The sequence below is a fragment of the Sinohyriopsis cumingii genome, chromosome 2, assembly GCF_028554795.1.
Source record: "Sinohyriopsis cumingii isolate HCF-2022 chromosome 2, ASM2855479v2, whole genome shotgun sequence".
In the NCBI taxonomy this organism is placed as follows: Eukaryota; Metazoa; Mollusca; class Bivalvia; order Unionida; family Unionidae; genus Sinohyriopsis; species Sinohyriopsis cumingii.
This window is the reverse complement of record NC_142962.1, coordinates 168768884-168796021: the sequence shown is the minus strand read 5'-3', so window position 1 is coordinate 168796021 and position 27138 is coordinate 168768884. Positions and strand designations below refer to the sequence as shown.

At 37.0% G+C, this 27138-nt stretch overlaps 1 protein-coding gene across 1 annotated transcript; it reads left to right on the top strand.

The window, feature by feature from the left end:
* Window positions 1-1772: 1772 nt before the first annotated feature.
* Window positions 1773-20083, top strand: LOC149806273 (bactericidal permeability-increasing protein-like). The gene is made up of 7 exons (XM_089937630.1): window positions 1773-1929; window positions 9745-10293; window positions 16229-16342; window positions 17470-17692; window positions 18081-18144; window positions 18730-18825; window positions 19601-20083. Exons 2-7 carry the CDS (start codon window positions 10208-10210, stop codon window positions 19669-19671), a joined length of 654 nt encoding a protein of 217 aa, XP_089793756.1. The 5' UTR covers window positions 1773-1929; window positions 9745-10207; the 3' UTR covers window positions 19672-20083.
* The last annotated feature ends 7055 nt before the right edge of the window (window positions 20084-27138 follow it).

The following is a 27138-nucleotide window of genomic DNA, read 5'->3' as shown; positions in this document are numbered from 1 at the left end:
CATAAAGTATAATGTATTTTTTAAAATATATAATAATCGGAAAAAATCAAAATCCCCCCCCCTCCCGTGTTCTACTCTACCCTACCCTACCAGGAACAGCCAAAAATATTCCTTCAATTTGATATCGAAAGCAGGTCTCCGTTTGTTTCCCTTTATACAGTGGAATTTAGAACAAGACATACATTTATTGTTCGGAATAAGACAAGTTTAAAGAAAGAACAAGCAAATCGAAGAGGAAGCATTGCCAGTCAGCCATTAAATGATTTTAGTGTGATGTTTTTTTTCTCTCAACTTACAGCATATTTGAGATACCTCGTCTGGCACAAAACTCACAGCATACTGAGATACCCTATATCGACATAGAATTCACAGCATACTGAGATACCCTTTATCGACATAGAATTCACAGCATACTAAGATATCCTATATCAACATAAAAGTCACAATATACTGAGATACCCTATATACACAGAATTCACAGCATACTGAGATACCCTATATACACAGAATGCTGAGATACCCTATATCGACATAGAATTCACAGCATACTGAGGTAACCTATATCTACATAGAATTCACAGCAAACTGAGATATCCTATATCAACATAGAATTCACAATATACTGAGATACCCTATACACACAGAATTCACAGCATACTGAGATACCCTATATACACAGAATTCACAGCATACCCAGATACCCTACATACACAGCATACCGAGATACCCTATATCGACATATACTTCACATCATACTGAGATACCCTATATCTACATAGAATTCACAGCAAACTGAGATACCCTATACGGCATCGAATTCATAGCTTGTTGAAAAATATCATTGCAGCAATAAAAAATATTTACAGCTTAATGATATACTCATCATGGCATAACATTCACAGCATATTGAAATACGTTACATCGCATAACACTCACAGCAATTTGAAATACGTTACATCAGCATAACACTCACAGCAACTTGAAATACGTTACATCAGCATAACATTCACAGCAATTTGAAATACGTTACATCAGCATAATACTCACAGCAATTTGAAATACGTTACATCAGCATAACACTCACAGCAATTTGAAATACGTTACATCAGCATAACATTCACGGCACTTTGAAATACGTTACATCAGCATAACACTCACAGCAATTTGAAATACCTCATATTGGCATAAAATCCACAGCATATTGAGATACCTCATATTGGCATAAAATCCACAGCATACTGAGATACCTCATATTGGCATAAAATCCACAACATATTGAGATACTCATACTGGGATAACATTCACAGCATATCAATATGACTTTTTATCTCGACATTGAAGACTAGCCAAATGAATAAAATGACCTGTTATGCACTAAACGTAGATACTACGTTCATTGTACCCATAATATCGTTTAGGGAGATTCATACTACATTTCTGATAGCGCTATTTGACAAATATGGATTGGAATGAGCTAAGGTGCCATCGTACAGGATTTGATTATTTTAATATATTTGTTGACTGATCGAACATTTATGTCGAGAATACGTAAATAACTTATTTTATTCATTCTCTGTGCTACAACAAGAGTCCGAACTCACACGAACGTTCTAATTATGTTCTACCTGCTTCCAATCGATCGTTCGGAAGCAGCATACAATTGAATTGCTGTTCCCAGTGGTACTGTTCTCGGATTTCTAGAGCCAATGTGACGGTATCTCTGGTCCATTACACTACATTCTGATGGAAGCGATCGATCGATCGTATGGTATGGAGTAGTGTTCGTTGGTGTAGTAAACAGGTTGAGAAAAGAATTCATCGTGTATACACGGTTATGAGGGTTGCACGGGACATCTTGCCAATCAACGCAATCTGATGAAGCCTTTAAATCAAGACCTGTTGAGGAAACATCCGTTGATTTGTAGGACGGTAAGATACTAGATCCATTTAACAGTTCTAACAATATCAATTTTTTTTAAATCAACAACTGTTTAATACTAATCTCACAGTGGAACCATTAAATACGTGGCACGATTGCTTTACTCAAGCTACGATATGCCATATTCACACTATATTATCAACTGTTAATTCATCTCCATACATATTGCTTGGCGATTATTATTATTATTATTATTATTCCTTGTAAAAGCAGGGGTTATACGAATACCTATGGAAAACACCCATGATTAATTGCGAATCTAAGAGCTGATGCCGACAAATGTCAATCGAAACTTAGAAAGGCGTTTACCGGTTTCACTAGATTATTTATATTGGTTTGGATTGGAGGAAGAAGCCAACCCTTCATTAAAATAATCGAAAATACCTGAAGAAGACTGTGTGGGGGATACAATGTCCGGAAACTGAAGCATAACTATCCTCTCTATTAACACCATTAACGACATATTTTAATATTTTAAGTTGTGGATATTCAGAACGTAATGGGAAGATTCGTGATAACGGCCTGCTGTAGATCTGTAACTGCATTCTTTAGTATACAAATTTTTCTTGATCGTGCGATTGACTAGTCCTTGTACAGTGTATCAGTTAAATCGTTAACAAATTCGGTACAACAACGACTAAAAGATCGATTCACACAAGCGTGGGCAGCTAACATCAATACATTATCTAAAGGTCTAAAGTACAGGTTAGTTAAAACTAGTTTGAATTTAGAAAAGGTCTATTTCTCATTATAAAGTTTTTTCTACAAATTTAATTAAGTTTAGAACTGCAAATAATAGGTTTCCCTTTGAAACTGATAGGTGAGCTAATACAACGAAAGATATTGAACACTGTGTCAGTCTCAAGAAATAGGGGATGAATATCATTATCACTATCTTCTGTCACGTTCTTATTTTCAAGATGACAGATGAAAATTTATACCTCGTTTTTACACTTCGAGTACTAACGTTTATAAACAAAATCAATTAAATGAATACAGGTAACGCACAACCCTTAAAAAATATTTGCAGGTTTTTAGATTCTGTTTTCCAAATAAGCATTTTTGTAATACCATCACACGTTATATATACACACATATATTCATGTTCTTTTTCTTATATACCTCATTTAGAGTAACATATCAACCTTACAACCTGCTTGTAAAAAGTATTGTCTTGTCTGATCAATATATCCACTGCCAGTTCGATAATCGCCAAGCTATTTACAAACTTGGTTCCTATTATTAGAATATGGGAACAAAACTCTTGCGACGCGGTATTATTTTTGTTATTGAATTGTTATTGTTCACCATTTGCCAAAATCTCTTTGCAGGTTCTAAAGAAATTATTGATGAAATGTATGTGTACTTGATCTGAAATTGATACCCCACCGTAATGAAAGTCAGATAGAATCGCATCGTCGAAATTTATACCCCACCAAAATGAAAGTCAGATAGAATCGCATTGTCGCAAGCAAATGTATTTAACCCGCTAAGCTCATTTATCGTCCGTGACTGACTGTGCTGAGATTTCATTGTTGGCAAAATCATCATCAACAATACAATGTTACAATGTTCCACCTATCATTCGATGTGTCCTTTTTATTAACTGACCGTGCATGCAACGTTGACTGGGTCATTCAAACACGTGAAATGTCATGTTGGTTACCATTGCCAGAAACAGGGATATGCATATTTGTGTGAAAAGAGATCTCTGCACTGGTGGCCACAAGTGATGGTCGTGTCAGAACTGGATATGATTCTCTGAATTTATGCTGCTTTTCACAATTTAATTTGTGATTTCATTTATGTAATTGTAAAAGTCATATTGCAGCAATTTGGAAAACATCGCCTTTATCGCAACAATGTCATACAAGCTATAAGAAGTTTTACATGATCACGTCACCACTGACCAGAGCGCCTTTTCAATTTGGGATAAAGCTGCGCAGAAAGCAAGCGGAACTTTTAAAACAAAAACAGCTTGTGAGAAAAATGTCATGTCCAGTAATAATACTCGGTTTTCCAAAGCAGACCTTATACCAACCTCAAAATTAGTCAGATGCAAACATGTTTCCCAAATGTCTTCTTCAGAACCTGCAGTGATTTTGACACTCGGACAAGAAAAGAATCCTCAAGGGACCAGTTGGAACGGTTCGACATAAATCTGTGATTTTTAACACAATTAATAATTTTGATATCTACAGTGTGGAGACAAAGAGCTATTTAATATGGGATCTTGATATGCGTCAATTTGTGACTGATAGTTTACGCAACCTAACTTATGAACTTAAAAACAAAATCATGAATACATAATGTCCTATTCTGAAATTAGTGTTGTGACATCTTATTCCGCCGTTAGCTGTGTTTGTCTTCAATCCATCTAACTTTGTTAGAAAGAGCAGGGTTACAACTACGGTAAGGGAAAACTAGTCAAACTTAAACTATTTTTAAAAACCTAAAATTCCAGATAATATTTCATTCGATCCTCACAGCTCATACTCTTTCAAATTATATCGCTGTCGTAACAATGTTTTTACCCTAGGGACCGTCCATAAATGACGTCACGCACCTGGGGGGGGGAGGGGGGTCACACATTCGTGACGATGTGTGACGAGGGGAATGAATTTGTTTAAAAAATGTGTGACGAGGGTGGGTAGGGGTCAAAAATCGGCCAAAATCGCGTTACGTCATTTATGGATGGCCCCCCCCCCCCCAAGTCCTCCAAACTTTGATTTATTGTTGCCATTTATAAGTGTACGAAAAGCTGACTGGTTTCTACTACTATCCTTGAGCATATATTGAATTCTAGTTTGAAAGATGGCAAAAGTCCGGACTAAATATTTCGGCTCAGACACTTTAAGTTCAGAGGTTATTTGAATGGTATGACGTTTGCTCACGTGCTACTGTGTCATTGACATTGTGTCCATTACATCTGGCGTATTATACAAAATTTTCCGATTCTGTACTGCAAACATACAAGAGTCAATACTAAATTATTTTATTAAAGTTATCAACAAGTACGGTTTTCTCCAAGTGCCGTTTTATTAATATAATTCTGTCAATGATTGTATCCAATGAAGGGGAGCTACAGCACCGTAAAGAGTATGACTGAGAAAAGTTTGTCAACGTGGTCACGTGGGTACCTTTATTGATCTTAAATAAATTTATAAATGTTGTTCAAAATTTTTATATTGATCTTGTTTTATGAATGTTTATTCATTCCTGATTATTGAGGGAACCGTACCTTAGATGGCATCACAAAACATCCTGACGAAAATTATCGATCGCCATGGACTGTTATAAATGGTAGCCGGACATGAAATTGGTTTGAGAAAGCAGTCATTTAGTTTAATCATTATCAACACAGGGAGAAGAACCTACTTTTTTCCATCATGAGAGACAAAGAACGGGTGTGATTAAAAAGAACTGAAATGAAGAATAGGATTATAAGCGTGTATTTAGCCATACATCGAACAGTAGTGCTGATGCTGCTATCCTGTTCAGAAATGATTTTGGATTTCTTATTCACAAAAACAGATGTGATTGCCGGGGCTGATACATTCTTTTAGACTTAGCAGTTAATGTTAAGAAAATTTAAGCTAGTGAATCAATACGGTCATAATAATGATAAGGGTAGCAATGTGAATAAGGATATGATAAATTTTGACAATCACCTGTTATTATTCCTGGTGACTAGAATGTTATTCAAAACATAGAGCTTTACTCTTATAGTATTTTGCATGATAAACACTATCTTGTCCGACCAGCAGTCCAGGATATCACAAATCATCTGGACATACTGGATCAATGGAGAACAGACAATCATGACGGAGTGTTTCCTTGGCAACAGGCCACTCCTCTGAAACAGTAGACAGGATTATTTTGTACTCTATGAGGACGTGTTTTCAGATTGCATGGACTCGTATATGATTCCTGGCTATAAAACATAGCAGTCAGCAAATAACACTAAACATGTTTATATTTGCATAACCTAGAGATTCTGGGTACCGGAAATTCAATTCAAGGCTATTAAAGCAAAATTACTATATTCTATTGGTAAAATAATGTATAGCCAATACAGTTAAAGATTACTATTGTATAAGTGATACGAAAAACTCACTTGACGTGAAACCAATTTGCATGGATCATTTTTTTAAAAAAAATCCTTAAAATGTCGAATATAATCAGAATGAATTAGGTATTCACAAGATAACGCAAAACAGGAGAGAAAAAAATTTCAGAAAAATTGAAGCTGAACTTCATAGCTTACATTCTTTAGTGAATAAAAATAATAACCCAGCTATTAATAAAGAGCTGAACAAAAGAAAAAGAACCCGATTTAGTACAACAGAGGAAATATAGAGGTGGAAGGTGTAATGTTAAGATCAAAAGCATGATGGTTTAAGTATTAAGATAAAAAAATTCAAAATATTTTCTTAATTTTGAAAAGAGAAATTAACAAATAAAACAATAAAAGAATTAATTAAGGAAGACGGAATAGTGGAAACATGTCAAATAAAGGTATTCAATAAACAGAAAAAAAATTAGGAAAAAAATATACAAAAGTAAAAATAACGTCAATTTGCAAACTCATAACCAGTTTTTGCCCATGATAAAAATCAAATTTTGAAAGACGATGGTTTGAATATAAATCAACGTTTGAGGAATGCGGAATATCACTGAACATATATCAAAAATGAAACAAGCCCTGATTATAATGGATTTACTCTTGAATTCTGCAAATTCTTCTGGAAGAGATCCAGACGGTTTTATCTTGATGTTTCTAAACGCTGTTTACTATATGCAAGGACATGTATTCAAGATATTAACACTAATTAGTGTATATTAAAAGACTGCTTCGTTATCTATTGCTAATAAGGCGAGGAAAGTATATCTTTTATCAGTAGAGACAGCTTAAAAGACTATGAAAGGGAGATTTATTGATGACAATACTTGTATGACCTGATGCACTATCTTGAGGGAAAAAATAATCAAGTCTAATCATGTAATAGACCATGAAATCATTTTCGACTCGGTTTAATAGGACTCTTTGGAAAATACTTTGAAATCCTATAATTTTTTAAACAATCCATTTGTGACTGGTTCAAAGAGTTTGAAGTCAACCAAAGAAGAGATGTCGTTGATAATGAACATTTAGCTCCATAATTTAATTTCGAAACAAGTTGTCACCAGGGTGACCCTATATCACCCTATTTATTTATAATAGAAATTGAACTTCTTGCAATAGAGCTAAAATAATACCAAAATATTTCAATGTTTTTCTATAATGAAATGAATTTCAAATTTGGGCAGTATGCTGTTGATGCTTTTCTATAATTAGATGGTTCTCCTTTGTCCTTGAAAACATCCATGAAGATTTCAAAATGACTTTACTTTGCTATCAGGCCTGTACGGCAATGTTTCTAAAGTAAAAGCTATTTGCATTGGCAGTAAAGAAAATGATGAAAAATATATGCAGAAATTTATATTAATCGGTCAAGGTCCTTTTTCTAAATTACTTATAGTAGATTTGTCTTTGAACTTGGAGGATGTGGTAGGACTTAATTATTTGACGAAGTGGAAAGAAGAAGCTGCTTGGCTGGTGGAGAAGACGAAATTTATGTGGAAAAAATTATTTCCTAAAATCTTTGAGAGTGTCTTAATTCATTCATTTTTGCAGCTCTAACAAATCCTCCACCCCATAGATACAATTAACTGAATAGATTATTTTTTCCAGTTCATTTGGGGTGGTGAAAATGAAAGGGTTAAAAAAGACACTTTTGTAGCTTCTTCAAAGGAACGGGGTTAAATATGATTCACTTGCACTCATTGCTGTGTTATATAAAACTTTACTGGATGGTGCGTCAGTAGTGAAAGGGGACGTTTTACTACAAAGAAGATGGTTACGGCAAAAACTGGTTTCTGAGCAAATATTTGAAAACTTTGGAGGTACATCGTTATTTAAATTAGGAAAGAATTAATTTAAAATCATCTCTAAAGCAATTTAAATAATTTCGGTATGATATTATTTCACCTTCATAACAATGGAAAAATGAATGATCTACTTGGCTCAATATATTTTTAATTTAGTTACTATAGATAGTTTTGAATCAAAAACAATGTTGAGATTAAACTGTGTGGAACTTATTCAACATATTTGTGATGCAGAATGGTCTCTTATAAATTTTTTTAAAATAAAAACGAAACACAAAATCAATTATTTCATACTTTGCTCATTTCTCAAAGATCCGAGTGAAAAAAATGTAAAGTGTTTTGTTGAAAGTAGAATAGTTTTCATGTAGTTTTCGACAAATCTTCACTACATTCGGGTAAGATAAAATAATACGTTTATGTATAAAAGATCTGTTAAGTAGTAAAATACATCGGCCATATTGTAAAATTGGTCCAGGCGGTTAGAATATGGTGTAGATGAATGGACAAACTGTTTTCTTCTGGCTAAACTCTGTATAAAAAATACGAAACTGATGATTAGCTTTAAATTATAGAAAGATGACCGCAAACGAGTAATTGAAGAAAAAAATGATTTAAGTGATAATGACAAATGCATTTTTGCAAGGGGGATTGTTGTTGTTGTTGTTTTAGGGTTTAACGCCATTTTTCAGCACAAGATAGGCTATACATGGCGGCCAGTATAACTGGTGGAGGAAGAACCCTGGAAAACCCAGGGAAGAACCACCGACACACGAGAAGCTACTGGCAGGCTTTCCCACGTACCCACGCTAGCCGAGCCTTGGACTCGAACCGATGCAGACAGAGGTGAGATGGCAGTGATCCGTAACGGTGAGCGCTTTAGACCACTCGGCCACTCGGGGCCCCTGCAAGGGGAAATATCTCAATCTGGGCACTTAATTCTATCACGGTTCAATTGCTGAACACTTTGGGGAATTACTGATGCAATGGCTCTAAACTTAGAATCCAAATTTTAGAGTTACATGTAAAGATGTTTTATCGGAAATAACAACTTTTATAATCGTATTATCTGCCGAATTTTCCTTGCAAAACTGTTATCTACACATCATGTTTGGCATTAAATATCCCAAATCCCACGTATTATATAATTATGTTTTATCATAAAAACCAGGTTGCAAAACAGTTTAAGGTAATGCTCCATATAACCGGTCAGGTGGTGATGTAGGGGAACATGTAAAATACGCTGCTTTTTCATTGTGACATGGCAGTGTGGCAATCAGTCCAGTTTACACTGGACCAGACCTCTTGATCGCCTCGTCTACAGTGTGGCATTCAATTCACTTTACACTGGACCACACCTCTTGATCGCCTCACCTACAGTGTAGCATTCAATCCACTTTACGCTGGACCACACCGCTTGATCGTTTGATCTACATTGTGGCATTCAATCCACTATACACTGGACCACACCTCTTAGTCGCTTCGTCTAACAATGTCAGCATACTTACTCGTTTTATCGCATATTTCCAGGGGAGATTTATCATGATTTTGGAAAGAATATTGTTTGAAAAGCAGCAAAATGAAATAAATATTTGCCATTTAAAAGTACGTGTAAGCAAATTATCAAAGAAGACACCTGAAGCTGAAATAGTTTGTACTGGACGTCCACGTGACCAAGATGACTTGTACTGTATTATAATCTGAACCCTTTTCGGCACATCTAATGAAAGGCTTATGTACTACACATTGCAATCTGGGCTTTTTCGTTTATTCTACGACACTCACCGGTATGATCCATGATATGTCTTTATAAAGAAAAAAATTATGTCCATTTCTAACAACGACATAATACTATTATTTCTTTCTTTCTTTTTCAGAAATCGCACGTGTTCCTTTATCAGAAATGTAAAGGTAATGTACATGTAATAGCATTTAAAAGAAATGGAAGAAATTCATCGTAGACACGCCCTCAGCGTTCACTAAAACAGAATTTCATGTCTGTGTAAATAGATATCTGATAATGTATCATGAACTGTACATTCTGAATCGTAAATAGGTGATGCTACTATCAAAAGCCGACTGTTATCAGTCCAGCATGTACTATGTAAGCCTGTAGCTTGCACTAATTAATCAGAATGCATCCTTTGTAGACAGATAGTTGGAAACAAAGGCCAGGTAATAACATTTTGTGGATACTATATTCACGATAATTTTTACCGTGCTGGAAGCTACCTTGTCACGAACAATGATGACTCTTGATATATCTCAGTAAAGTGATCATTAACTATTGCCACTTATCCCGACACACAAATCCGTGTTTTGAACTAATCACAATAAGACATGGACGGGATTCAGGACAGGCTACTGGAGCACGTAATACCTGAGCAGGAGGGTAACGTCGGCAACGTCTGCTACAAATTCTCGGAGTAAGTATATTGACTCACTGTGTGTGTGTGTGTGTGCGTGTGTGTGTGTGTTGGGTGGCAGCACATTCATTATTTCGGGTAAATGTAAAGCGCATGAGACGTAAAAAGCGAATCTCCCCATTTTTTGGGGACGCTTCATGGTTATCGCAATTATTTGAAACATTGATTTGGTATGTATACGGAAATATAGATGATTGTTAACTTTTAATAAAATGTCACTTCGAGAGGCTTGTGTCGACACAAAATTTAAGTATGTAACTGTAGTCTTTATTTATTTTCCGGCTGTTTTCTGGCTGTGCTCTTATTTGGTAGAAAGTGCACAATGTGTGCCTTGTGTGTTTCTGTTGCTGTCTGTCCTAAAACTACGCCATCGTCGCAAGACACGGGCTATAATCCGCTGCGCTCCTTTATCACCCGTAGTCACCAATTCTGAGATTTCCTCGTCTGTCTAGAGATCTTGTTTCTCGTGCATATGTGTAATCCTGCTTAACCAATCACTGCCAGCGCGAATAAATTTGTCTCGCCATTATAACTCAACATTGCCTTTCACGCTGTTTGAATGACCCAATCAAAGTTTCTTTTCCACGTACAGTCACATATCGATCGATTAAACGGGCACTTTTATTGATATATAGGAGGTTCTTATATAGTGTTGTTGGTTCCATATTTTTATTTATGCATACTCGTGAAAAAAGGAAATCTCAGCACAGCAAACCTCGGTGATAAAATACCGTAGCGGATTATCACCTATAGTTAGCGACGCTGAAGTTGCTAGAGTTCTGTATAGTTTTCTACAACATTCCTGCCAAATTCTCACTGTCATGTTGTTCTTGCCACATCTCCTTATAAAATATTAATCATTTCATCACTCTCATAACAAGATATACATTCCAATCATTTTCGTTTATATAGGTTTCTTATTCTGGAAAGGTAAGATCCATATATCAAGTCCAAAATGACTTCAAAAGAGTGGACAGAGTGGGTGACAAAAATTAAATAAGTTTCATCGTATTTTTGTTCATCCATCTTGATAATAGGAATGTAGATTTTTAGAGACAAAAATAATATGTTAATCTTATTGGCTGTCAATTAAACACATTTACACGAATTTCAAATTCGCACCCAACCAAGAACGTGGAGAAAAAATTCAAGTGGAAATATAAAAAGAAACAAGACATCATTTTTATCATCACAAAAATATATAATTTGTACTTGTTACATGCATCATCAATATTTTCAGTGCTAAATGTTTGGCTTTTAAGAGACTTAATAAAAGAGGAGAAAAGAAAAGAAAAGAAAGAAAACAAAAACTAAACACCACTTTTAGTATAGCAATTTGGATTCTATTGGTACGCTAAAGCGATCAATGTTATTTGATAGATCAAAGTTTCTGAATAAAATTGATGTTGCTGAAGAATTTGTCTATGTGTAGGTTTTACGTCTTAAAATAAATTAAAAGTAAAATATAGAAATTCGCAGAAACGCTAAATCAAAGAATAAAAAACTATAACTTGGAGGCAAAGATAAATTGAAGGTTGGAAAGTGCTGGCTCTATTTACAGCTATACCGCCTACTGATGGGGTCCTTACAATTTGGCATGGAGATAGTGGTGTTAAATTTCATTGTGTGAACTATAGTTTTACATAATCTAAGGTTTCAGCATTACAATACAATATGATGCATGGGTACCAGCGAAAGACTTTTAAATAAAGAAAACAAAGCAAAATCTCGCAAATATTTGTCTCACTTCAGAATCATAAAACGCGACATACGTATCACATGGCGTTGCCGTTGTTTTTGGAGTATAATAATAATAATAATAATAATAATGAAGACTTTGTATAGCGCCTAATCTTTAGAAGCTCTAAGCGCTTTACAACATTAGACAACACCTACAAAATAAAAAATATAATAATATTATTATAAAAACAAACAACATGAAATTAGAAAAACATTAAAAAATAAAAAACATGCTGAAAATATTTCAGGTAGGAAACATTATTAGGTCTTTAGGTTTGTCCTTGCAGTTGAAATAAGTGAGTTTTGAGAGCCTTCTTGAATGTGATCACTGTGTCTTTGTGTCTAAGTTCAGTTGGCAATTCATTCCACGTTGCTGGGCCCTGGTATGCAAAAGAACGCTGTCCGTCCATATGACGTTGTTTTCATAGTGGGAATAACGAGTATACGATTGTCAGAAGAGGAGATTAAGTATCTTGCTGGTGTGTACACATGGGTGAGGTCAGATAGGTATGTTGGACTAGAGTCCGACAGTGAAATGTAGCACAGAGAACAAATTTTGTGTTTGATTCTGGATCGAATGGAGAGCCAGTGTAGGGTACAGAGCAGCGGGGAGGTGTGCTCTGATCGTGGTACTCTAAGTATGATCCGAGCAGCTGTGTTTTGAACTTTTTGAAGTTTCTGGAGTAGATATTGAGATGAACCAGACAGAATTGAGTTACAATTGTCCAGTCTTGAAAGTACTAATGAACACACAAGTGTTTTAGTGGCATCAACTGAAAGATATTTGCGAACTGAGCTGATGCGTATCACCTCAGATATGCAGCCTTGCATATGTTCATGACATGTTGGTGCAATGTGAGAGTACTGCAGCTTGTTACAAGTCATCCATGATTTCATATCAGAAATGCACCTCTCTACACCTTGGATGGTAGCATCAACTTCAGATGGGTGGCTAGATTTGCATATTTGGGTGTCATCAGCGTACAATTGGTGAGACACTGGATGATGATCTATGACAGTTGAGAGCAACTGAGTGTACAGAATGAAGAGAACAGGTCCAAGAACAGACCCCCTGTGGAACACCAGAACATAGATGAACTGGGCTGGAGTGTATTCCATTTGCAGATACAATTTGTGTCCTGTTGACCAAGTAGGACTTGAACCACAGTAAGGCTGTATCATGAATGCCAGATGCATGCTGGAGACGGTGAAGTAATATATCATGGTCTATTGTGTCAAATGCTGCAGACAAATCAAGGAGGGTGAGGACTGTAATCTTTCCGCTATCCAAAGCAGACAGAATGTCATTAACTACTTTTAGAAGAGTAGTTTCAGTACTGTGGCAAGGGCGATATGCAGATTGTACATTGCTAAAAAGACTGTTTGAATTTAGATGAGATACAAGCTCGGATAGAACAACCTTTTCTAAGATTTTTGAAATGAATGGGAGATTAGAAACTGGGCGGCAGTTCTTTAAATCGTTGTGGTCTAGTGTTGGTTTCTTCAGCAGAGGCTTTACAATGGCAGTTTTGAAAAATGATGGGAATTCCACAAATGAGAGAGAGGTATTAATAACATCAGTTAGTGAAAACAATACTGGATCTAAGCACTCAAGCAGCAGTGATGTTGGAATTGGATCAAGTTCACATGACTTTGGTGCGCTCTTCATCACGATTGTACGTACGAAATCCATAGAAACAGGTTCAAATGCTGCTAATGGTTGCCGTTCAAATTATGTATCCTAACTGCATGGTGACGACGAGTCAATTGAAATTGTGGTGTCAAGCTTATCTCTAATGGTTTGTACTTTGTCACGGAAGAAATTTGCAAACATGTCCGGATGGTCGACTGGAGAGAAAGTAGTTGTAAGTGGTGTTGATTGGTTCCTTGACATTAGCTTGTTAGTAATCTCGAAGAGCTCTTTGCAGCTGGAACTTTCCATGATCTTAGTAGTGTAGTGGGCTGATTTCGCTGCATGGACTATATTTGTGACATTCTTCTTAGCGACTTCATAGATTTGCTTATGAATAGTGAGTCTGGTGGAAAGCCAGAGCCTCTCAGCTTTACGGCGGTCTCTTATAGCAGTGCGAAGCTGGTCCCTAACACTGCTATACCATGGAGAACACTTTTGAATTGATACTCTGCACTTGGTAGCTGGGGCATGTTTGTCAAGTAGTGAACGCAGACAGTTATCGAGTTGTTCTGCGGTAGGAGGTAAGCAAGTTGTTAGGTTAGCTTGGATGTCGTGCATTAGTTTGGTTCTATTTATCATACGGAAGTTTCTCTTAGTAGCAGATAAATGTGGAGGGTTAGGGACTGATACGTCAAGATGGCACATAATGCAGAGGTGATCTGATGCAAGGTCATGGGATACCAGGGAGGACCGTAGAATGTTATCATCAGGTCTGTGAAGAATCCAGTCTAAAATGTGACCATGTTTATGGGTGGGTTGGTTAACTGACTGTTTGAGGTTGAAAACATTAATAGAATCTTTGAGTTTTGATGTATTTGAGTTTCCGAGACAGCCAAAGTGAAAGTTGAAATCTCCAAGAATAATCAGGTTGCCACCTATCGAATTTCCATAGTCCAGCAGATTCGGAAACTGCTCCAAAAAGAGAGAGTCAGCCAGCTTGTTTTTTCTACTAGGAGGAGGGCGGTATAGGCCGAAAAATGGACTGACCTCTGCTCCAGTGTGAGTGTGGTTTGGACTAGATCAAACGATGTGTGGTCGAAATTGAATGTTGTGGTGTAGTTAAGACGTTTTATCATGGAGTTCTTTGTGATGACAGCAATTGCACCTCCGCGAGAATTACGGGGGAACGACTTGATGGAGTAACCAGTGGGTGTTAGATCCGCACACTTGGGCTCATCGCCTGATGTTTTTAGCCATGTTTCTGTCAAGAAAAATATGTCAACATTTTGGTCGTTGATAAAATTTACGATTTCTGTGCGCTTTTCCGGTGGTCCTACTGACTGGGCATTGAATAATACAATGCACAGAGGTATTTCTTGGATAGTTGACATAAAGGTTGACGAATTAATTGGAATTTGAATTAGGTTATCTAAATTAACGGTCGAATTTTTTTTAAATAGTTGTGCCGAAATGAGGCAGATAACTGGAATTCTTCTTCCTGTTCTACGCCGGCCAGCTTTGAAACAACGTTTCTTTTTTCGCTTCTTTTACATTTAGGTAATGATGAATGTAGTCCCAGTTCGTTTAGTCTAGAGCAAATGTAGTGTGGAGAGCCAAGGAGTGATCATTTAAAGCATCATTTAATGAGGGTCCATCGTAGCATAAACGGGTTGACTGGCGAGTATCACGTGATGGCGGTTTGTTCAAAAACAGTGGAGCAAGACAGCTGAGAAAAAGTCTAATTATTATCGTTTCCAAAACAAGGAGATGAAGAAACACATACTAATTTAACAGCCAATGCATAATGAACACAATAACGAAGATGAAATAAGGCAACAAGCACAAATATCATGAAAACGGCAGTAAAAAACGGAACAGCTGCTTCAAGCCGGTTAAGCGATAGCGGCCATCTTGTCACAATATTTATCCATCAACAGTACGTTTTTGTATTGGGCTCATTTTTGTTGTTGTTTGTATGGTAGAGTCATGAAACTTGGCGTGATTATTAAATGTGAAGTGTACTGCTCAAAGAGAGCTCACAACTATTTACTTTTAACGTTCCATCGATTACGTTATTTTTTTAATTTTAACTCAGTTTTTCTATTTAAATCTTACACAATGCACCAGCAACGCAGGAGAGACGCTGCATTCTATGGAATTCTATTTACATGAATGACTGCTATGTGTTTTTAAGATAGTAAAAAATTAGTTTTAAGTGGCAATAGTCAAGTCCAATAACTTTTGCTATAGAGAAGAAGCATTCAGATCATATGACAACGAAAGAAATCATGACATTAGTTGATTAATGGTATTGATACAGCGGTGTTGAATGATATCTTGTCGTGTGATTGTCGGCTATTCTCGAATACTAGTGCTTATATTTCTTTATTAAAAATGTTGTTAATGTTTACCTTATATCGCAAACCATGAAAAAGAACACAGCTGTGTCAGCTACATACACAGTACCAATATATTACGGCAGCAAAAGCTTCCTGAAATATTTCCAGAATGAACATAATATTTTGTAAACTAATTGATAGTTCTATGTTCGCCACTGTGCAGGATGAGGATTGTGCAGGTTCATTGGCCGCGGGTATCCAACATCAGCGGAAAGTTTTTGGCTTCTAATGGTGCGCTAAGGATAGAAGGTCAATACCAGCTTCATAAGCCAGGAAGGCGAGTGTAATTTTCATTATTACTATGATTATTACATTAAATATCCAACTAAACCCTTATAGCTTCTGAAAAGGTGTTCTATGTCCAGGTGTTTTCACGCAGGTACGCTTTCAAAACAAGCTCTTGAAAACAATAACAAACGTGTCGACCTATGCGATGCACTTTTTTAAATCCTGTAAACAATATCATGATTTTAATTTCACATAATAATTAACTTTCTTCCTTATTACATTATCCTTTTTATAACCGTCATTGTGGATGTATTTGATACTCTTTGACCAATTTTGAATAGAAATTTTACTTAATTGGTATGAAGAAAGAAATACTTAGCATTGTAAACTTTGCAGTATTGGACAAAGTTTTAATGGAAATTTTACTTAATTGGTATGAAGAAAGAAATACTTAGCATTGTAAACTTTCCAGTATTGGACTAAGTTTTAATGGAATTCTTACTTTATAGGCATATGGAAAGAAATACACAGGTTTATACATTTGATAGTTTGGGACTAATTTGTAACGGAATTCTTAATTCGTCTGTATCTTGATAGATATACTCAACATAAATATTCAGTATTGTACATTTTATAGTCTTGTACTAATGTTTGATGGAAATTTAACTTTCTTGGCAAGTACAAAGAAATACTCAGCATTGTAAATTTGATAGTCTTGAACTAATTTCAAATAGAAATCTCATTTTAATGATATCTAGAAAGCAAATTGAGCTTTGTAAATTGTATAGTTTTGGATTAGTTTTGAATGGAAATATTCAAGAGTATATACAAAGAAGACATTGTATATGTGATGTTTTGGATTATAGTTGATGGAAATCCTACTTTAATGTAAGATACAGAAGAAACACTCAGCATTGTATATGTGATAATCTTGGATTAATTTAGAATGGAAATTTTGCTTCATGGTATGTAGAAAGAAATACTCAGGTTGGTAAAGCATGGTAACTTTTTGAGCTATGTTTTGTTTTAATCATTAAATACTGAGACATGTTTAACTGGAATATAATAAACTAAAATACGCGGAATTATATCATTATTCTAGAAAATGATATTACCATTGTCCATGGTTGATTTCCACTTTAGAAATCTTGACGTCAGTAAGATTTCCGATTTTAGGTTAGGATACACGAAAAATGGTAACTTCAGTTTTGATATAGACGGGATTCATTTGACTCTAACGACGAATCAGCATACTCGAGAGGGGGCCAGCAATGGGCCCGTCCACGTCACGTGCAGCGTGGGTCGCATTAAGATAAAGTTTCACGGGGGAGCTGCCTTTTTGTGTCAACTATTGACTTCCTTGTACATTCGAATGTACCACCACCATCTGGAACGTCAGGTACATACTGGGGTTGAAGAGAGAGAAAGAGAGAAAGAAAGAGAAAGAGAGAGCATCGTAATCGTATAGATTATGATAATTATTATCTGTTTAATATTAAACTTGGCAGTATTTAATTGTATTAAAAAAATGGATAGTTCCAAATCCATTTGTAATAGAGTTAGATTGTACTCCAATTTACTTTGTTGTGTTCGAACATGTGCATATAGAAATATATACTTGTTCAATTATAGGAATACTTTTATAGTTCAGGGTTAATAGTGTGAATCCTTATGCCATTTTGTATTAATTGGTAAATTATTGTGTTAAGCTTTTGAGTTTGTATAAAATTGACACTCATTATTCTGAATTGTTTGCTTGAATTCGCCCTAGTATTGCTTTCTTACAGATGTCCGAAGTGTTTCAAGAAACGATATCCAGGGAGCAACACTTGGTGGTATCAGCCTTGACAGGTATTCTCAGTCACCCTTATCCCCGTGAACATTTCCAATTATTAATTTATTCATATTGACCCAAACCTTGAAATGTTACGTAAAATAAAGTCCAAGAATAAACATCTGCCGTGTAACTACCTAAAAGTAGCATAAATCTCGATCTTCCCTGATAGTGTTTGTTTTAGTCAGAGCAGAGTACTGTTACAGAGAAATCACGAGGAAGTGTTTTTTTTTTCTAGCGCCACAAAACGTTTGATGCCTAATAACCTCTATTTACTTGTAAGCACCAAGCGCTTTCAGCGTTTCAAGATCAGCGTAACGCGTGTAATCCTTGACGAACACCTTTCATTAAATATAGTTTTATCTATTAATTTCACCGAAAGAAGATTGATAATTGGGATGTCAATTAGACTTAAGAACACTCGCAAATGAATATAATCCTTCCTCTTTACATATGTTAAAAGAACGAAATGAAACGCCCGTCTAGTACTATTTTTTCCAACCGCGTATATTAAACGAAGCAACAAAGTCATGCAATGTTAAAAAGGATGCTATCAGTAAGGCTGCCTTTTTGTTTCTCTCTTTTACTTTGTTTCCTTTTAGTGATGGCAGCCATCAACAGTAGGCAAAATGGCGAGGAGAGTGAAAACCCCAATCCAGAAAGCAATCGACAGCGTCAGCAGGAGCAGGAGCAGTCAGGTAAAGGACATCACATCTCTAAAACAAACCCATGATTACAGAGTATACAACATCTATGACCCTACTGTAAGAATACGCTGTTCAGTTCTAACTCCAGCGACAAAATACATAAAAGCCCCTACTGTTTGAGGTAGCATACGTTGTGGGCTATCCTGTATGCGGTTGTATCATTAGAGGCCTAACAGAAGGCAGATGCCCACATACGGCTTGTCCTCCTCAGACCGTTGGGTAAAGACAACTTATATTTAAAAAAAGATGGCAAAAAGGTGTAAAATGGAAGTTGAATATAGTATACTTGGTATCGTAGTGACTATAAAACATGAGCGACTGTAATGGCCGCACAACGGTCACAGGTCATGTATTTAGTTCCCTTAGAGGGATTATTTTCAGTGCTAAATGCGTGACCTCGCTGCTTGCTTCAATCACTATATCGGCTTCACCATAGCCTTTACGAAGTATTGAATTTCAGACGTTCGGCATACATTAAGTTCGATAACTATTGGTATAGATGTGTGTTTCGTGATGTGCTAACCTACTGTATAATTTTCACGCAGAAAGAAATCGGAGAGATCTTGTTAATGCTTCAGAACGTAAAGTCGATGAAGTTATACTCCAGAAATTGTTGCTTAGATCAGTGTTTGATAATGTGATAAATTTACAGAAATATAATAACTGTATTTATAGATACTCTGTATGTGATATGTCTTAATTGTAAAAATGAATTTTAGATCATTTGTAATGCAGAAAGGAATTCACGAAAACCTTTATTTTCCAGCTGAATGTTCCCCACCAAGGAATCGCTTTCAGAGGTTTTTCAGCAGGATAAGAAGTCAAATCAATTTGTGATGACCACTCATTATCATGTCGGAACATTATTGACCCATTGTCAAGTCAGAACATTATTGATCTATCGTGGGCGTAAATGTTCATCAGTGGTATCTTCAGAAAAGCTTGGAAACGCCCTCCGCCAAAGTTACGAAGTTTGATGGAAAGGAGAAGCTTTGTTTAATTTTTGATTCAAGTACTGATACACTGTCACGTAGGTGAGCAATGGTGAATATCGATTTGAAAAAATGTTGGCAGATTTATTATCCTCTCACCAACAGGAGCGCAGCCAGAAGTGTCCCATGGGTGGGGATGGGGTGGGAGCGAGATAAACCTTCAGTGTGGGCCCAAGGTTGAAGCTACTGAAAGCTCCTGCATTCTAAGCGTTTCCAGAGCATAATTTTAACCATCTAACTGTAACGAAAGCTTGCTATAGGAAAAATTCCAGTAGCTTCACGCAGTCATGCTTTGGTGCGGGGGTGGGGGTGGGGGCTTTTTGGTGGGGGGAGGGGGCTGGTTCTGCTTCCCCTCTTCCGATCAGCCCTTGGTTTGTTATGCACTCAATATCTCAGATTCCATCCGACCTACGCTTATGCATAGACCACGATTTTCATGTGCAGATTGGCAGATTAACTTGAAAAAGGTGGTCAGCACACGTCATAAAACCCACCAGTAGTCAATCTAAAGCTCAGATGAACTTTAAGACGTAAGGTTAGGGACTGAATAACATTTTAAAAATATATCAGAATTTGTAGTTAATACACTTTTTAAGAAAGCATGAACTTTGTCATCTTCAAACAGCTCTAGTTTGTGTTTGCCAGTCGTCAAGTCTTATTAATTAGGCAAATAAATTAGCATTGATATGATTTAGATTCTAAGAAACATATTTTATACAACAATTTTTAAATACAAATTTGGTTTGAGATTTTGAATTCATAACCTGGTCTTAGTAATAAATATTAGATATTCAATGACAACAAAGCTGTGGATAGTGAAACCATGAATGCTATTAAATGACAACAGGACGATGGATAGTGTTGCCTTGATTGCTATTCAATGACAACAAGACCGCGGATAGTGTTTCCTTGAATGCTATTGAATGACAACAAGACCTTGGATAGCGGGGCCTTGATTGCTATTAATTGACAAGACCGTGGTTAGTGTTGCCTTGATTTTTAAACAGGCAAAATATATTTGAACGGAAACCCGGTTAATGGAGCACCATACACAAGCAGAATCACATATAGTAAATGTATACAAATAAATGTGACAATAAGTATAACCTTTTGAACCAATCATATTTCGGCGTTGACGTGTGTGCCACATAGTTTACCTATTTTTAAAATATAGTCGCTTGTATACGATGTATGTGCAGTGAAGAAGACAATGTCTAATTCTTCCATGGAACAGGATTCCTAAAGTTGAATCTAGTTATTGGTAAATAAGAACTTATTTGCGAATCTACCATTGTTTTTTAATTAAAGAAAGGATGTATCGTAGAGTCGCAAACATGGTACATGTAGCTCTTTTCACCGGTTGTCACATGAGCTCGGACTTGTCTCAATAATAAAAATTCGCGAAAATCGCACGTTTCGGAGCCCGTAACTTACATTTGGCAGAATGCAGAAAAGTCAATATGGCTTGATGAATAAAAAAAAAATATCTCAGGAGTAAAACAAGCCATAGAGTATGGTCGTGTGCCTTTAAAGACAGAAATAGCAGAAGGAAATCGAGGGTCATGGGTGGAACGAGGTATTTGGAAGTTACGTACCTTCTCTCTTATATAGTAAGATAAGAGAGGGTCCTATATCAGAACGGGTCATGGAGGTAATCTAAGGTATTTTTGTCACTCTGTGTGATTTTTTCCTTCAGATTATTGTTTTTCTTTTCTCAACATCATGCTCGCGTCGAGCACCTGTGGACCCTCTCCACACACACACACTGAAGTAACAGCGTGCTTTAAAAGTGCACTCAAACCGGTGTACACCCTCAGATATCGGTAGAGATAAAGTTGCCTCCTCCCCCTCCCCAATGTTAATGGCACATTAACACGTGCAAGGTTATATCCACCTAGGTAAATTTAGTAAACTGTCGTCTCCAGCGATACTTTACGGAGCTTGACCTGGCAGGTAATTTTAGTAAACTATCTTCTCCAGTGGCTGAACTGGTCTGGTCTGGTCTAGGCAGGATTCTTACCGTCGCGAATCTGGCATGCTAACAACTGTGCCACCATGGCTACCTCAATCATATCTTTAGAAATATGCTGCTAATATATTTTGAAAATTTGCTTTTATGGCTTGATCTTACTGATGTACCTTGTACGATGGTGTCTTTTATCTTTTATTTCTCATTGATTATATATAAATATAATGCACCCTCGATAACTAATTGCTGGGTCGTCATGCGGGTGTGTCAATTATGCAAAATGCTTATACCAGTGACAATGCATCTTTTGGGGGGTTTTGAGTTAATGCGTGCTGGCAAGGCAATTGTTGCCTTAACCCGCCTACCCCGGTTAAAGTCTCGATAAGGAATGAATTAAAAATATCCTCTAACATGTATGATAATGTGTACACACACACACACACACACTGTTGGCGAAGCCTTTGAATAGGCCTAATCACAAAAGCCAAATTCGCAATAAAATCAACGTGAAAGTCGCCAACCACTGCAACTCAACTGGACATTCAGAGTCCTTCTATATGCTACCGATCGCATCAAATCTGAGGTGGATCGACATAGAACACACATGCAAGGAACGGTACTGGATACTACAATTAAAAACGCATGGAGAGTTCGGTCTAATGCAAAATCTAATCATGCCGTTGCAGTCAAAATTACAGCCAGCCATCAGTTTTTCACCCGTACGCAAATATTGCAACAATATTTAACTATGTAAATGCATTTATTATTATAAATAAACAATTCTCTCATGTCTTTCCTGTATAACCTTGATTCATAACTCATACCCGGATGTAATTTCTTTACCAAATCGATTAGTTGGTGTTGATTTCTCATAACGCTGTTTCCTTCCTTTGTGCGTAGCTTGATATTAGATCAAAACAAGTGGTTCTTATTGTGATAGACACAGCATTCAGATCCTTAATTACTGTACCAACTTTAAAAGAAAAAATATTTTTAAATCTCTTATTGCCCTAGTGATTCTAACATGTAGTTGTATAGTTTTGTTTCCGTAGGTTTTGTTTAGTGTTTGCTTTGTGCATGGAAGATATTTATTTCCCTGATAAAGAACTTATTGAGCTTGAAACGATATGACATTCTAACATCAGATTCACGCCCAAAGGTAATAATATCGATTAACAGTATATTGTTTAATCAATATATGAAGAGACCCATACAATCTGAGAATAATCAGCCAAACATATGCATAAATCAATACAACTCTACTTTTCGCTGATAAAAAATTAAAATAATTCATACATATGTTGAGGTTTTTTTGTAAGAACTCTGTTTCAACAAATCAAAAAGGAAGTTTTCCGCAGTTTTACACTAAACTTGGTCGCACTGATTTATTGCTTTGATTGCCAATACATTTACAGTTTGTACTGATTATGTGTAAATGCTCTTTACTGTTGTTAAAGTTGTTGTTGTTTTTGTAGGGTTTAACGCCATTTTTCAGCACACGATAGGTTATACATGGCGGCCAGTATTAATGGTGGAGGAAGAACCCGGGAAAACCCCAGAAAGAACCACCGACCCACGAGAAGCTACTAGCAAGCTTTCTCACATACCCACATTGGCTGAATCCGAGACTCGAACCCACGCAAACAGGTGAGATGGCAGTGATCCGTAACGGAGAACGCTTTAGACCACTCGGCCACTTGGGGCCCCCCTGTTATTAAAGAACATATGTGAAACGTGCATTTCACTATTAATATAAAGACATAAATGTAAATGAATTCACTATAGTTGGTACTTCCTAGGTTACAAATAGTTTGTATTGTTACTGTTGGGGCCTATGCAATGGTCTATTTATGTGTTCGCTAGAATTACCATATTTTAATATCGTACGTATAATACTGCAAGGAGAAAATGATATTAATTAAAGAGATCATTTTACGACATGATTCAGTCAATTCATCATTTTTACACTCAATGGGTTTAATTCAAAGCTGTCGTCGTAAGCTGACTCGTTTTTATCGCGACATTTCAAGTCTAAGCTGCTGTTCTGAACCATAGTAAAATTTGAGACTTCAGCCTATTACAGAAAAAAATCTTAGATTAACAAATCCTTTGAAGAGACTGGCGCTCTATTGTCCGAAAATAATTGTTAGGAATTAAAGGTAAGACCATTTATTCTTTGTACCTGCAGGGTGTTGAAGCCAACTGTGATATTCTTGAGCGATGTTTTTTTTTAATTATCTTCAACTTTAGCCACTGCGGTGGCCTGATTGAATTGAGATCGATGCTGGTTTTTTGGAGTTCAAACCAGACACCACTGGAATAAGTTTGGTGTAAATCCCATTCATTCATTTTATTCAACGTGGAAGCCATATTGTATGACTGTGAGGCACCGTTTTTATTAAGAGGCAACTAGCTACGATACGATGTATGTTCCTGAAAATCCTATGTCGTCAACAATTCTAGACGACATAGGAGGTGTAGTGAAGACAAGATTTTTATGACAGCAGCCATACTTGAGGCTACTGGTTTGTTTCTTACATACCCACACTAGCCAAGCCTGAGACTCAAACCCACACAGAGATGGCAGTAATCAGTAAAGGCAAGTGCTTTAGACTACTTGGCCACCCAGGGCCCCTATTTGTGTGTAAAACTACTGTAAATCCAACACAATGAATTTCCTCGGCTGATAATTATTCCGATCCCAAGTGATTAGATCAACTGTTAGTCTATTAACATCTGATCCAAGTGATTAGATCAACTAATAGTATATTAACATCTGATCCAAGTGATTAGATCAACTATTAGTCTATTAACATCTGATCCAAGTGATTAGATCAACTAATAGTCTATTAACATCTGATCCATGTGATTTGATTGCTCATTAAATCTATTTACTTCTGATCTGAACCAACTGACTAGACTGATTAGAAGTATATTGACTTCTAATCCTAATTATAGTGCAAGTAATACATGTCATGCAGGCATTCAGTACTATATATTTCAGCAGTGGGAGTCATTTTTCGGAATCTGATTACACATACCTTTAGGTGGCAATTATTCACTTCATTTGAAACTTAAACTGAAGAAGAAGTGGATGGGCACAAAAGAGAAGAAAGCAAAGTATAACATCAGCCTGTTGAAAGATGCAAAACTAAAGAAGAATACAGGCTGACGCTTAACAACAAGTACCAAGTGCTACAAGAACTAAGATGAGGAAGACAGTGAGAATAACAGATGGCAGAAAGTTAAGGAGGCAGTAAAATCATCATGCCAAGAAGGTCCCATGAAACACAAGCAGAAAGAATGGATTTCAGCCGAAACATTGCGCAAAATCCAGGAGCGGAAACAGAAGAAAGCAACAATAAATAGCAGTAGAACAAGAGCTACAAAAGTAAAGGTACAAAAAGAGTACACTGACGCCCACAGAGAAGTGAAAATAAGCATAAAGATAGACAAGAGAAACTACGTTGAAGGACTGGCAGCAGAGGCAGAAGAAGCGGTCGGAAGTGGAAACAAGAAGATGTACGACATCACCAAGAAGCTGTTCGCCAAGTACAGCAAAACAGAGAGACCCGTAAAGGACAAGCAGGGAAAGACCATAGCAAGTACAGGACACCAAATATCTAGATGGGCAGAACATTTTGAAGAACTGTTGAACAGGCCGCCATAACTGAAGCCCCCAGAAATCCACCAAGCCAACGCAGATCGCATACGCTGTGACAATCCCACCAAAGACGAGATCAGGAAAGCCATCATCCAGCTGAAGAACGACAAAGCAGCTGGACCTGATGACATCTCAGCAGAAGCCCTCAGAGCAGACCTAGAGGCTTCAGTGGAAATATTATATCCCGCTTTGAGAAGATCTGGGAGGAAGAAGAAATACCGACTGACAAGAAGGAGGGATACCTCATCAAGATCCCCAAGAAAGGCGACCTCAGCAATTGATCCAACAAACACACGGAATCACACTCATGTCAGTACCAGAGAAAGTCTTCAACCGGGTCCTCTTGGAAAGGATGAAGGAGGCAGTCGACCCACAGTTACGAGACGAGCAAGGAGGCTTCCGGCAGAACAGATTGTGTACGGACCAAATAGTTACTCTTCGCATTATAGTCGAGCAATTGTTGGAGTGGAACTCTACGCTCGACATCAAGTTTGTCGATTATGAAAAGGCATTCGACAGCGTGGACCGAGAGACACTCTAGAAACTTTTTCGCCACTACGGCATCCCAACCAAGCTGGTGAACCTGATCAAGAACGCTTACAACGGAATGTCCTGCCGAGTCATTGATGCAGGACAGCACGCAGACAGCTTCCTAGTGCGGACTGGCGTGAGGCAAGGCTGCTTGCTGTCGCCGTTTCTCTTCCTTCTCGCAATCGAATGGATTATGACGTCCACCAATGAGCGGAGAAATGGGATCCATTGAACATTGTGGAGTCAACTTAAGGACCTAGATTTTGCCGATGACCTAGTGCTCTTGTCCCACAGTCATCAGCAAATGCAGGACAAGACCGACGTACTGGCAGTCACATCAGCACAGGTTGGCCTCAACATCCACAAAGACAAGACTAAGATCCTCAAGATCATTTATGTCAGTAATAACTAAGTCACACTACATGCAAGTCCCCTGGATGAAGTGGAGTCCTTCACGTACCTGGGCAGCATTATCAACCAGCAGTATGGCACAGACGCAGACGTTTAGGCAAGGATCAGAAAGGCAAGTGCAGCTTTCATAGAGCTCAAGAATATCTGGAACTCCAAAGAAATTTCCTTGACTACCAATATCACACTGTTCAACTCCAACGTGAAGTCAGTCCTGCTGTATGGAGCAGAGACCTGGAGAACCGCCAAGTCGACCATAGGGGTGACGGGCAAAACTAACTAATTCACGTTATTTGGATCCTCATACATCCATATTCCTTTGTGAGGTCATTATTTACAAACCCCAATAAATATATGTGGCAAAAGCAATGATAAAGGTTTGATCCAATACAAGCTGGATTGAACATTGCATGAATTTATGTCAGCAATAACAGCTGTGCATGTTGAAAAACATTCATATAACCCAGTTATTTTTTAAAATAAACCAAACATACACTTCTCTTGACCTAGTTTAGTACCAAACATACACTTCTCTTGACCTAGTTTAGCACCAAACATACACTTCTCTTGACCTAGTTTAGTACCAAACATACACTTCTCTTGACCTAGTTTAGTACCAAACATACACTTCTCTTGACGTAGTTTAGTACCAAACATACACTTCTCTTGACCTAGTTTAGTACCAAACATACACTTCTCTTGACCTAGTTTAGTACCAAACATACACTTCTCTTGACGTA

Coding starts and splice junctions, on each gene's coding strand:
- LOC149806273 (XM_089937630.1), top strand. CDS start 10,208: ATGGACGGGATTCAGGACAGGCTACTGGAGCACGTAATACCTGAGCAG. Junction 16,343..17,469: donor CAGCTTCATAAGCCAGGAAG/GCGAGTGTAATT, acceptor TTCCGATTTTAG/GTTAGGATACACGAAAAATG. Junction 18,826..19,600: donor GCAGGAGCAGGAGCAGTCAG/GTAAAGGACATC, acceptor TTTATTTTCCAG/CTGAATGTTCCCCACCAAGG.